The sequence below is a fragment of the Rhinoraja longicauda genome, chromosome 33 (genome assembly GCF_053455715.1).
Source record: "Rhinoraja longicauda isolate Sanriku21f chromosome 33, sRhiLon1.1, whole genome shotgun sequence".
In the NCBI taxonomy this organism is placed as follows: Eukaryota; Metazoa; Chordata; class Chondrichthyes; order Rajiformes; family Arhynchobatidae; genus Rhinoraja; species Rhinoraja longicauda.
In genome coordinates this window covers 5,186,148-5,199,948 of record NC_135985.1, presented here as the reverse complement: position 1 = coordinate 5,199,948, position 13,801 = coordinate 5,186,148, and the positions used below count along the sequence as shown (strand labels likewise).

At 44.8% G+C, this 13,801-nt stretch overlaps 1 protein-coding gene across 1 annotated transcript; it reads right to left on the bottom strand.

Moving 5' to 3' along the window:
* Window positions 1-1,031: 1,031 nt before the first annotated feature.
* LOC144608995 (arrestin domain-containing protein 4-like) lies at window positions 1,032-11,295 on the bottom strand. Its single transcript, XM_078427294.1, has 8 exons — window positions 10,728-11,295; window positions 7,409-7,478; window positions 7,172-7,319; window positions 5,961-6,063; window positions 5,619-5,875; window positions 5,260-5,422; window positions 3,288-3,442; window positions 1,032-3,130 (listed from the first exon to the last, which is right to left on the bottom strand). The coding sequence occupies exons 1-8, from the start codon at window positions 11,065-11,067 to the stop codon at window positions 3,071-3,073; spliced, it is 1,296 nt and encodes a 431-aa protein (XP_078283420.1). The 5' UTR covers window positions 11,068-11,295; the 3' UTR covers window positions 1,032-3,070.
* Window positions 11,296-13,801: the final 2,506 nt, after the last annotated feature.

The window sequence follows — 13,801 nt, the reverse complement described above, 5'->3', positions numbered from 1 at the left end:
GTATGTGGAAAACGGTAAGAGTCAGAATACTCCTAGAATGCTAGGAAAGGTTTGTCTGCATTTAAAGAAAGACATCTAAACCATTTTATGAAAGGTCTGAAGGCCGATCCTAGCTTGTATCTATAGATGCTATACTCTGAGACCAGGGTCCGTCTTTGAATCATAACGATTGAAGTGAAGCAGCAGTGAGCTCTTCAGATCCCCACAGATGTCAACTTCTCTGTATTGGTGAGACCAAGCGCAGGCTCGATGATCGTTTCGCTCAACACCTCCGCTCAGTCCGCCTTAACCAACTCGATCTCCCGATGGCTCAGCTCTTCCACTCCCCCTCCCATTCCCAATCTGACCTTTCCATTCTGGGCCTCCTCCATTGTCAGAGTGAGGCCCAGCACAAATTGCAGGAACAGCACCTCATATTTCGCTTGTATTTATTCACAAAATGCTGGAGTAACTCAGCAGGTCAGGCAGCATCTCAGGAGAAGGAATGGGTGACGTTTTGGGTCTAGACCCTTCTTCAGACTCACGTTGCGGGTCGAGACCCTTCTTCGTTTTCACCCAGCGGTATGAACAATGACTACTCTAACTTCAGATAGTCCCAGCTTTCCCTCTCTATCTCCTCCCCAGTTCTCCCACTAGTCTTCCTGTCTCCTACTACATCCTATCTTTATACCGCCCCCTCCCCTCCCCCAACATCAGTCTGAAGAAGGGTCTCGACCCGAAATGTCACCCATTCCTTCTCTCCCAAGATGCTACCTGTCCCGCTGCGTTACTCCAGCATTTTGTGTCTATCTTCAGTTCCCAAAGTCTTTCCACTATAGGAAACAGGAACAAATGAACAAAAAAACAGCTCATTCTAAGCACTGAATGATGACAGCCCAAATGTTGTAATTGTAGCTTTTCCACTCAAGGGGGAGATGGCACAGCAATTTCTCCCTCCACCCCAGTCAATTTAAATTATAGGAAATGAATTAAAGTATGATTGGTACAGAAAAGGTTATGTTCAAAAAAGTTTATTAAAACATTGCATTGGATTTAAATAGTAGAAAATACACTGTCCATTGCATCAAGGTGCAAACAAAATTGGAAAAAGTCACAGTTTTAACGGCAAAGAATAAAGCACATTTAGCTTATTGTATAACTTCACATTCAAAGTACCAGATTTGTGCTCATGTTTTTACGCCATTTGAAATGCTCCTCTGCCTTTCCGATTACCCAAGACTTAACAAAAACAAGGTCACTTTAGGATACAAACAATTACTGAACGCATCACCACAGTTAATGAACAAGTATGAAAAAAAGCTATAAAGGTTATGCACAACACTATTAACATTGTAGTGTCACCACTTCTGTGACCCAAGTTTTCATTTTCCAAAAGGCAAGTGCATCATTTTATATTAGATTTAAGACATTTTATGTCATATTTGTGAAGCTACAAAGATTTTAATCTTGACCTCAGGCTCCAGAATTTCCTCACAAAGTTCAAAAAATATTCTGTCCATTGTTAGAAAATGGAAAATATAATACACATTGAAAACTTGAGGCAATTTATTTTGGCGATAAAATATGATTAAAGATACCTGTGCAAAGAGTTCTCACTTTTTGATTTGCCAATGCGGTTTGCGATTAAAACCCAATTTTTCCGGGTTTCAGTGGTAACCCTGAACAAATCACGAATAAGCCTGAAGATTCTTCAGCAATTAGAACAAAAGTCCCCTCCCAATAAGCACAAGTAAGAACAAAAACAAAAATCAGGAGTGCACTACAGTCAAAGCCCTGAGAAACACAATATTGCACCATTAATTTTCCAAATCAGAAATCAAAATGGGAATTCAAAATTGCAGAAATCACCAGAATGCTGGAGAAAAAAAGGCAGCCGCAATAATTCCTGTTTGATCACATGAAACACCGTATTCCATAGATGCATTAAATGCAAGGTCGCCACTCGAGTAAGCGCTTTTCTTGTTAGGGAAGTGAACAAAACGTAGAAAGACTGTCGTGTACATGCAAAATCTCAACAACCCAGAATTGCTGCTTTACTACAAAATCAACAGTGTGGCTGTTTAGGACATGCCGAGAGATTATGGTCACATTTCTCTGCTCAAAATTTCAATTTTTATTAAAAAGTTGCCAGGACACACTGTACATGCAAATTTAGCATATCGTCTTGGAATCCAACCACTCCCTATTTAAGTACTGGTAAACATCAGTCAAAAAAAACCTTGCAAATACCTTCACAAGATATATGGCATGAAAGCCAGTTGTCCGACATTCATAGTAGTGAACAATTTATTAGCATATGTAATTGTCCCGAGCACCTCTTCTAATACCATAGTTAGCACCACCATGCCACCCCTATCTGCTCCACTTTTCCAGATAGTATTTAGGCTGGCAAAACTATTCCCTCTATTCAGCTGGCCTGCATTTATAGAGGCACCAAATGATTATGCACTACAATACATCGACCGCGTACAGATTCATAAACAATGTCAAATCAAATTCTTTGATAGCTACAAATGCAGATATGGCAACCATTTTCTGAAGCTATTAATTTGCTCAGCACTTAAAGCAATATTGGCAGTAATTTCAATAACTGGAAAATATTCACACAAAAGGAAACACTATAGTGTTTTAAGAGGGCATTGAAATGCAAACGTAAACATTGAGTGTTGGTTTTTCCAACTAGGATCAACAATCCCCAATAGTTCGGGCTTCTTTTCTCCCTTCTACTGATGGAGATAGTGAGTGGGTGGAGCTTCCATCATCACCCCACCATCAGTTGTTAACGTTGCAGTAAGTCTGAAGTCAATGCATTTGGTTGCTTACAGCACTTGAGAACAAGGTTTCTATTGCTCCGTTGTGTCTGGACTGACATTTTCCCTTTTTCTCCCCCCTTGGTTCAGGATCAGCAGCAGCCCTTCCTCGCTCCTCTGCCCAGTGTGCGGGCCAATGATTGTTCACCATCTTCTCAGTTGTCTCTCGTTCAAATGATCCTCTTGCAGCCCTGAGATGCTTTATACTTCCACCCTGAACTATTCGAATTACAGATGACCTCAAGTTACAGAAATCCTGCTCAAATTTCAAACGATACATCATGCTGCACCTCTTCTGCAAAGGCAGGGTTGGGATCAACCTACAAGGGCAAAACAATTGATATACTTATTTTGAAATGTAGCTAGTCTCTAAAGTAATGCAGGTGGCAGACAATACAATTGTTATAATAGAAAATATAATTTGTGTAAAGAAAGTTTGGCCTCATTAAAACAGAGTATCAAAAAACGTGTACAAACCTCTGAATAAACTGGTGGTGGCTGAAATCTGAATTCCTGAATGTAAGCAAATATGGGGCTGCCAAATTCATGCTCTAAATCATCAGCTTGCGGATGAGAAGGAAATTGTCTGGCAAGGTCTTCCTCAGACACGACATCAGCATAGTTGGGTGGAGCTTTATGGAAAAAGCAAAGGAGAGCTTTATAATCTGAATCACCGTCAACAATCACAACATTAGAAGCCATGAACATGAACTGCTGTAATTTCTACATGGTGAAACCAAAATGTATATAAATTGCCTTTATTAAAATCTGACAATGTACACTTTAACCACATGTGATTTTTTTTCTATTCCAAATCTCAAATTGTAGAGTACTGAGGCAAATAAATAAATGATGGGTTTTGGTCCCAAACATTATGGAGGGCACTGTATGTGTATGTACCATTAAGGCAAATCAAAACCGATAGTTAATTAGCAGGACTTTTCAGGTTTCTCGAACAAACAATGAATTTCCAAGAACCTTAGGTGAATGTAAAAAAAAGTTGGAAGCACTCAGGTCAGGCAGCATCTGTTAAAAATGAACAGGAATGAATATTTCAGGTTGAAGACCCTTTGTTAAAACTTGCAAAAAGAGATCCAACATCAATCTTGGTGAAACAAATAGCTGTTCCAGATGAAGCAGCAATCCATTTTGACTTCTAATCCAGTGCACAGAGTTCAGTGGATGCAATGTGGTCTCCAATATAAAGTAGAAATGAAACACAAATTGTTTCATCTCTCTGCAAAGCATTTGCTTAGTTGGCAGAGCAATCCCAAGTTTGCCGTTTCATCACTTTAATTTTCCATTCTATTCTGACCAGTGGGGCGTCCTGCACTATTGCAAGGCCCGAGGTCGCTTACTTTCTATATCAATTGGGCCATTTCTGCTATTTAGTCACCCATGTGAGGCATTGGCTTAACTTCTGTCTCTCTTCCCTCTTCCCCCACTGGCACAGCTCAACATGTGCGGTCATCTCACAGCCACGCATGTTACAACATTTCAATCTCCTTTCGTTGTATTCCCTCCAACTAGCCCCCCTTAACATATTGACCAGATGACTGCTTCAACCTGTCCCTATGGCAAACCATAACCCGCTTTTCACGGAAATTATTTTTATCCTAGCTACTCCTCCTTTTGTAAAACTTAAAACCAACTTGTTCTCTTCCCCTTCCCGACAGTCTTTCACCTGATATGTTATGACCATTTCCCTTTCCATAGATGCTGCCTTGCCCAATGAGTGTTCTAGCACTTTGTTTTCATAACCAAGTTCCAATATCTGCATTTCTTTTGATTGGCAATAATTTGGGGTACTCAGGTTTTTCACTTTAGAAAAAAAAAACTTTCAAATGTTATATTCTGCTTCAATAGACGCAATTAAGCTTTTAATTGCCATAACACCTGCAATTTACAGAATTTCAATTTTGTAAATATAGATTGACATTCCCTCAAATCTTTGGTGTGCCCTCAAATCTTTGGTTGGTTGGTTTTCAGAATAATTGGATATATTCAAGTTGCTACCTTAATTTGTGTGCAATTGCAATTAGCTTTAAAACGGCAGAGATTTGCTTTTCATCTGTTATCTGGGAGAGTTCTTTATTGCTGCTCTGCATCCTTGATTACAACATTGTTGCTAGATTCCAAAAGATATCTTGGAATGAGCACTTAACAGCAACAGATATCAGAAGATGCTAACTTATTGCGCTTTCCAACTCTATGGGATGTTTGAGATCAGCTGTGACTACAATTAATTCTTCAGTCTGAAGAAGGGTCTCGACCAAAAACGTCACCCATTCCTTCTCTCCTGAGATGCTGCCTGACCTGCTGAGTTACTCCAGCATTTTGTGAACAATGAATCCACCGTCAATTCCAAAATCCAGGTGTCTACTTCCAATAATTCCAGTTCCATTGATAAGATGTTTCACAATATCAAATAGATATGTAGATCATTTACCTTCAGGTTGTTCTGGTAGGGCAAGTTGAAGCCAACTCATATCCAGACCAAAATGACCAGAAATGCTGGATGTTCTGCTTCCAAAGCTATTGTATGGGATTGTACCAATAACTATAGGAAGCTCCAGCATTAGCTTTTTAGAACCTGGAATGTGTACATAAACCTGTATATGAAAAGATAAAAAAGTGAAGACCCAAATGAAAAATGTATTTAGAACTTTATGAAAAATAAGCTATTGTCTGTTTTTACAATCTTATGCATTAATTGCTTGCGTTCTTAGCTGCCATGAAGGGAAGTGTTATAATAACTTATATTGAGGTTTTCATAAACCCGTATTAATACGTCACAAACATACTTACAGCTAACGAGTATTCCACTCTGATAATGCTGCAGTCTAAGATAGATGGGTTCACTGGTGGGATTTTGAGACTCTTCCCATTCCACGATTCTGTACTACCAGAGGCAACATGGTTTCCACGGACATTTGCAATAATTTGTCGAAACGTCTTAGTTTTTTCATTTGCGAGATAAGTCTGGGTTTGAAAAATAGCAGCTTTTGGCATAACGAGCCGTGATGAACAATTCTCAAACTCCGCATAGATTGGGATTGCTTCACCTGTGGTAAAATTACAGTTAGCACGGGGAAATAAAATGTTTAGGTGAAAGCGCTTATGTAAAAGTGTTTTTTAAATTTAACTTACCATTACAAAATCCACTTCGCTCAATTTTGGCACTTAATGATATTGGTCCAGAGGTAAAAAGCCAACAACCAATTGTCTTCTCTATACTCTTTGACACTGAAGCCTGAAAAGGAAATGATAAACAGTTCAGTAAGAACTAAATAGTTATCTGTCAGTATTCAATTTCAAGGTGGTGTTATCCATTAGTGGTTTGTTTTAATCTGAAGCATAGTTGAGATATTTATTTGCTAAACTAATCAGGCTATTCAAAGCACCACTGAGGTACAGTGAGGAATCTGTCTAAATGACATCAATCAAAAGGATATTTGCAATTAAAAATTCTTCCTAAACACTAATTGCAAGTTAATCTATAAATATCGCTAAAAAGTATTGGATTAGGTACGTTATGCACTGCTTTACAGACTAATTGCCAGAAAATGTGGCTGCAAAGTTTTAATTCAAATTCTACATAGCCTCTTAAGAGTTTCCTCAAAACAAATTATACCAGTGACACCCATTACGTGCGTTAAGATTGCAATATTTACATTTTGCTGAGCAATGTCAGTACTTCACAGCTAATTAGTTATTTTAGTACTTGAAGCAGCACAGCAGAGGAACAGGCCCTTCGGCCCACATTGTCTGTGTCGAAAATGATCAATTTTATCTGCATCGACATAACCCATTCTCCTTTCCTGCATATTCACGTGCCTATCCAAAAGGCTCTTAAATGCTACTATCATTTTTGACTCCACCAACACCCCTGGCAGCATAGTCCAAGTACTTGCCACCAAATGTGTAAAACAAAAAAACTTGCCCTGCACATCTACTTTAAATTGTGCCCCTCCCATTTTAAAGTTGTGCCCACTAATATTTGATTTTTTCCAACTTGGGTAATAGGTTCTGCCTACCCTTTCTTTGCCCCTCATGATTGTATATACTTCTATTGGTCTGCCCGCAACTTCCAATATTTCAGATTTTGTGGACCAAACTGTAGTATCTGCAAGTTGTAGATTTATATTAATTTTTAAACCTGAACATACAATTATAAAGCCAAACCTTTAGAATGGGATCATCAATTAATAAATGCAAAATCTATTCACTTTTGAGTTTATCAGAATTGATATTTGTTTTAGGTTGATCTACTTGCAAGACAATAGCACAGATGTTCTAAAATCCCGTTGACAGTTGTTTAAATGTTTCCAAAAATGCAATACAAAAACAAATTAACTTACCAAGAAATATGGTGCATTAACATCAATTTGACTTGTTACAGAGAATTCCCTCTTCACAACTTGACTTGCGCCACAAGGTCGCTCCAGTATAGCTGTCACCCAATACTTGACACTGCCATATTTTCCACTGAAGGATGTGACCAATGGCCTGTTTTGGACAATTAAAATGCATTGTAGAATCTTTGCTGCCATTTATTTTTGTGAATTAAAAAAACTTTTTTTTAATAGATCACTTACCCTTGTGGAAGATGAAAACTGAAAGGAAATTCATGTTTCCCAGGTTGTAATATGAAGTATCCCTCATCATCTGTTAAGAAAGAACAAAGTTGTACAACATATCAATAACGTGAAAGAGTATTTGCAAGAAATCAAACGTTATAGATATACATACTGGAAGATAGTAATTTGAAAAGCCAAATTAATGTCTTTATTCATTGCACCGCCTCCTTTTCCAAAATATACAAATAAATGAAACAAGTGAAGGTATGGAGAGGGGAGGGGGGGGGGTTGGTTGGGGGGGGGGGGGGGGGAGGAAGAGAGGGTAGTAAGGAGATAGAATATAATTCAGTCATGGTGCTTTAGTCACATTATTGGCAAGTGCAAAGATTTACTCAATTCACTGCAATCTTCAAAAAAGTCATCTATATTAATTAGATTTTCCTTTCCCCACAACAAACTAGCTAATTTCCAAACACTTCAAACTGTGCCTCTGCTATAATGGCCAAACCCACGTAGATTGGGTTTACAGAATAACTCAGCAGAATGGATTAAATTTCAACATACATTCTTTTCAGCATGAAATTAAGCAGAATGTTTTAAAATTATATAAATCTATAAATATTGCTAAAAAAGTACTGGATTAGGTACATTATCAACTGCTTTACAGACTAATTGCCAGAAAATGTGGCTGGAAAGTTATGGAACTCATTCCAAAGGAAGATCTCAAGCTTCCCTTCCTGACCTCTACATTAGCCTCATGTTCCAAGTTCACTTAAAAGTTCCCAACTGTAGTTTGGGAAACATTTCATTTTCCAATTTGGAATGTTACTGCCTTCAACACAATAAATTTAACATTCGGAAAGCTGGCCTTTCTAGATTATATAAGAAAATAACTGCAGATGCTGGTACAAATCGAAGGTATTTATTCACAAAATGCTGGAGTAACTCAGCAGGTCAGGCAGCATCTCAGTAGAGAAGGAATGGGCGACGTTTCGGGTCGAGACCCTTCTTCAGACTGAGGTTACGTCAGTATTGGCTAATTCTGTTGAAAACTTATTGTACTGAAACATCAGGTGTCTTTCCCCCCCCCCATCATAGATACCCGCCTGCCCTGCTGAATATTTCTATCAGCGTTATTATTTCAGATTGAGCTTTTCACACTTGGCTTTTCAATGATACATTTCCGTTTCTGTGACAAATAGTGTTCACTATTTTTCAAACATTTTCAAAGTTACCCCGGGAGTTGCAACAAATATTTCTCAAACTTGCACGTAGAAAGCTGCAAATCAATGGTCCACTGATAGAAAGGGCTATTCACATTCTGAACTATAGAGCAGCTCATTCAAATGGAACTAAACTGCAAAATATTGTACCAAAGGTACTGAGTGCCCTTTGTATGGAACAAATGATGACAGTGGTTGCTGAGGGAGGGAAATTAAGCACTTCTTGAAGAGATCTCTGAATATTAATACTTCTGTAGGTTATTTTTTTCTGGTTAAACTAGGAAATGAGTTGCACAAGCTTCATTAGTTGGCATTGGTCTCAGTAGTTAATATTACTTTCCCCAAAATATTCATTCAGCGGGAGGGTAGCAGATGCATGCTCTAGTCTAATACAGCCTGCACATTGATATGGAGAGGCTTCTGCTGGTGGTCAGGGTGAGGGTGTCAGACTTGAGAGTATGGTATTTATAGAGAGTATCCCCCCCCCCCCAAAAATATGACCGCTGGTCCCGAGGAAGGGGAGATTCAACACAATTACCTTTACATAAAGTGATCTCTCAAAACTAATACTTCTGTACCTTAAGTTCTACGAGTGCTACAATTTGGAAATGAATAAATCACACGTGTGTCATTGGTCTCTGTGGTTAATGTAACTTTCCCCAAAGTACTGATTCAGCAGGAAGATAGCAGATGCATGTTCTGGTTTAATATAGCCTCAACATGGATATGGAAATAGGCTTCTGGCAGTGGGGAGGCTGGAGAGAGAGGAGGGGGGGAGATAGAGGGGAGGAGAAGAGACGGGAAGGGAGAATAGGGATAGAGGTGGAGGGGAGGGAGACAAGAGGATGGAGGGAGAGGAGGGGTTGGAGAGGGAGACGGTAAGAGAGAGAGAATGGGTGATGGAGATTAAGGGGGTAGAGAGAGAGGGTGCAGTATAGAAGGAGGGGGCAGGGTGGGGAGAGGTGGACAGGGTGGGGAGAGGTGGACAGGGTGGGGAGAGGTGGACAGGGTGGGGAGAGGTGGACAGGGTGGGGAGAGGTGGACAGAGTGGGGAGAGGTGGACAGAGTGGGGAGAGGTGGACAGGGTGAGGAGAGGGGGGCAGTGTGGGCAGAGGAGAGGGGGGCAGTGTGGGGAGAGAAGGGGGCAGTGTGGGGAGAGAAGGGGACAGTGTGAGGAGAGGGGGACAGTGTGGGGAGAGGGGAGGGGGACAGTGAGAATAGAGGAGGAGGAGGGGGGACACATTGTGGACAGAGGGGGACAGTGTGGGCAGAGGACAGTGTGGGCAGAGGGTGAGACACAGTGTGGGCAGAGGGTGAGGCTGGGCGGTGGGGGGACACAGTGTGGGCAGTGGGTGAGGCTGGCCGGTGGGGGGACAGTGTGGGCAGAGGGTGAGGGGGGGACAGTGTGGGCAGAGGGTGAGGGGGGGACAGTGGGCAGAGGAGAGGGGGACAGTGTGGGGTGGGGAGAATGGACAGTGTGGGGTGGGGAGAGTGGACAGTGTGGGGTGGGGAGAGGGGAGGGTGGACACTGTAGGGTGGGGAGAGTGGACAGTGTGGGGAGAGGGGACAGTGTGGGGAGAGGGGACAGTGTGGGGAGAGGGGACAGTGTGGGGAGAGGGGACAGTGTGGGGAGAGGGGACAGTGTGGGGAGAGGGGACAGTGTGGGGAGAGGGGACAGTGTGGGGAGAGGGGACAGTGTGGGGAGAGGGGACAGTGTGGGGAGAGGGGACAGTGTGGGGAGAGGGGACAGTGTGGGGAGAGGGGACAGTGTGGGGAGAGGGGACAGTGTGGGGAGAGGGGAAGGGGACAGTGTGGGGAGGGGAGGGGGGACAGTGTGGGGTGGGGAGGGGAGGGGAGGGGGGGGACAGTGTGGGGAGGGGAGGGGAGGGGGTAGTGTGGGGAGGGGAGGGGGGGTAGTGTGGGGAGGGGAGGGGGGGTAGTGTGGGGAGGGGAGGGGGGGTAGTGTGGGGAGGGGAGGGGAGGGGGGACAGTGTGGGGAGAGGGGGACAGTGTGGGGAGAGGGGGACAGTGTGGGGAGGGGTGACAGTGTGGGGAGAGGGGGACAGTGTGGACAGAGGGTGAGGCTGGGCGGTGGGGCATCTCCCTCACCGTACCTTCTGCCCGCCGCACCACCTGCCGCTGCTGCAGGTACACCACCTCATCGCGGGGCCGCCCCGCAGCCGCTGCCGTGTCCGGGCCGCCGGGCGCTGTTGCCGGGGCCGGGCCGTCGCCCCAGTGGACGCGGGCACAGCCCTTGGCCTCCAGCCGCAGCTGGGTGACGGGCAGCAGGGCGCCGGCCTCCAGCAGCAGCTGCCCCGACACCCGCTCCCCGCTCGAGTAGCTGCTCAGATCACGGCCGTCCAGCACGATGCCGAAACTCTTCAGCCGGACGCCCATCATGGCCGGGGTGGGGGTGGGGGCGGCGGACCAGACCGGGCCGAGCCGGGCCCGCATAGACCTCCACCCACACCCGCTCCTCCTATTCTCCCTCCTCTCCTTCTCCCTCCTCTCCTTCACCCCTCTCTTTCTTCTCTCATTCACACATCCCCTCCTCCTTCTTCGCTGTCCTCCTTTCTTTCTCTTTCTTTTTCTCTCTCTTACATCTCTCTCTTACATCTCTCTCTCTTTCTCTCCCTCTCTCTTTCCACCTTCTCCCTCCGCTGAGGTGACTGCGGGGGAAGCTCTCTCTCCCCGCCCCCTGCCGCGGTGCAACCAACCTTGACCCTCCGCCTCCCCCCATTGGTCGGCTCGCCCGCCGTCCCGCCCGCCGTCCCGCCCCCGTCGCCCTGGGTGACGCTCCCGCCAGCTCCTCTGATTGGAGAGTGGCGCCGTCAAACGCGTCCCCGCCGCTCCTGATTGGGGCTGGCGGCCGTCGATCAGCACGGGGCGAAGTCCCGCTTCCCCCCGGCGACCAGCAGGTTGGGTTGCGCGGGCGCGGCGCGGCTGATCGGAGCGTGATCACCAATCAGCGGGGGGGACGCGCACGTGGACAGCGCCGCCATTGGCCGGCAGCCGGGCAACCCGCGGCACCGCGGACCAATGGCGAGCCCGCTTGCTCATGGGCATGGGCTCGGCATGGCGCTGGGCCGCCGTTACCCCGGCAACCGCGCCTGGGCGCCGCCATTGCTCCCCGGCCCCGCCTCTATATGTACAGCTAGATAGAGCTCTTAAGGATAGCGGAGTCAGGGGGTATGGGGAGAAGGCAGGAACGGGGTACTGATTGAGACCCTTCTTCAGACTGAGGTTACGTCAGTATTGGCTAATTCTGTTGAAAACTTATTGTACTGAAACATCAGGTGTCTTTCCCCCTCCCATCATAGATACCCGCCTGCCCTGCTGAATATTTCTATCAGCGTTATTATTTCAGATTGAGCTTTTCACACTTGGCTTTTCAATGATACATTTCCGCTTCTGTGACAAATAGTGTTCACTATTTTTCAAACATTTTCAAAGTTACCCCGGCAGTTGCAACAAATATTTCTCAAACTTGCACGTAGAAAGCTGCAAATCAATGGTCCACTGATAGAAAGGGCTATTCACATTCTGAACTATAGAGCAGCTCATTCAAATGGAACTAAACTGCAAAATATTGTACCAAAGGTAAAGGTACTGAGTGCCCTTTGTATGGAACAAATGATGACAGTGGTTGCTGAGGGAGGGAAATTAAGCACTTCTTGAAGAGATCTCTGAATATTAATACTTCTGTAGGTTATTTTTTTCTGGTTAAACTAGGAAATGAGTCGCACAAGCTTCATTAGTTGGCATTGGTCTCAGTAGTTAATATTACTTTCCCCAAAATATTCATTCAGCGGGAGGGTAGCAAGATGCATGCTCTAGTCTAATACAGCCTGCACATTGATATGGAGAGGCTTCTGCTGGTGGTCAGGGTGAGGGTGTCAGACTTGAGAGTATGGTATCAGCCATAATCACATTGAATGGCGGTGCTGGCTCGAAGGGCCGAATGGCCTCCTCCTGCACCTATTGTTTATTGTCACACACACACACACAGTCACAGACACACATACAGTCACACACACACACACACACAGTCACACACACACACAGACACACACACACAGTCACACACACACGGACAGTCAGTCACACACAGTCAGTCACACACAGTCAGTCACACACACAGTCAGTCACACACACAGTCGCATACACACACACACAGTCAGTCATATACACAGTCGCACACACACACACAGTCAGACACAGTCACACGCATACAGTCTCACACACACACAGTCAGTCACAGACAGTGTCTCACAGTCACACACAGTCACACACACAGTGACAAACACACACAGTCAGTCACACAGTCAGTCACACACACAGTCGGTCACACACACAGTCAGTCATACACACAGTCGCACACACATACACAGAGTCAGTCATATACACAGTCGCACACACACACAGTCAGACACAGTCACACACACACAGTCTCACAAACACACACAGTCACACACACACACAGTCACACACACACACACAGTGACAAACACACACACAGTGACAAACACACACACACAGTCACACAGACAAACGCACAAACACACCACACACCGTCAGTGCTGGAGTAACTCAGCGGGGACTGGCAGCATCTCTGGAGAGAAGGAATAAGGTGACGTTTCGTGTTGAGACACTTCTTCACACTGAGAGTCAGGGGAGAGGGAAACGAGAGATATAGACGGGGAATATAGAACAAATTAATGAATGAATGAAAGATGTGCAAAAAAAAGTGATGATCATAAAGGGACCGGGGCCATTGTTAACTGTAGACCAGGTGAAAACGAGTTACAGACAATAAGACTCAATAAGACGTCTGAAGCCAGTACAACGACATCAGTGGAGGAGGGGGGGGGGGGGGGGGGGGGGGGGGGGGGATGGGACAGAGAGAGAGAGGGGATGCAAGGGTTACTTGTAGAGAAATATATATGTTGTGGAAGGAACTGCAGATGCTGATTTACACCGAAGATAGACATAAAATGCTGGAGTAACTCAGCGGGACAGATAGCATCTCTGAAGAGAAGGGATGGGTTGTAGGGACACAGGGATTGGTCCAGACCATCGAACCCTCTGATTGGTAGAAGGGGTGAGGTGGTGCGCAGGTAAAGGAACGGTTCAATCTCGTTTAGTCCTCCAGAGGAGACAGTAAGATTTATGGTTGTCTGTCGTTTGA

Bases quoted from the DNA above. Each gene is read 5' to 3' on its own strand.
- LOC144608995 (XM_078427294.1), bottom strand. From the start codon at position 11,067: ATGCGGGCCCGGCTCGGCCCGGTCTGGTCCGCCGCCCCCACCCCCACC. The intron at 7,320-7,408 runs GTAAGTGATCTA...TGTCCAAAACAG, and splicing joins AGTTTTCATCTTCCACAAGG to GCCATTGGTCACATCCTTCA. The intron at 6,064-7,171 runs GTAAGTTAATTT...TTTCCTTTTCAG, and splicing joins TTAATGCACCATATTTCTTG to GCTTCAGTGTCAAAGAGTAT.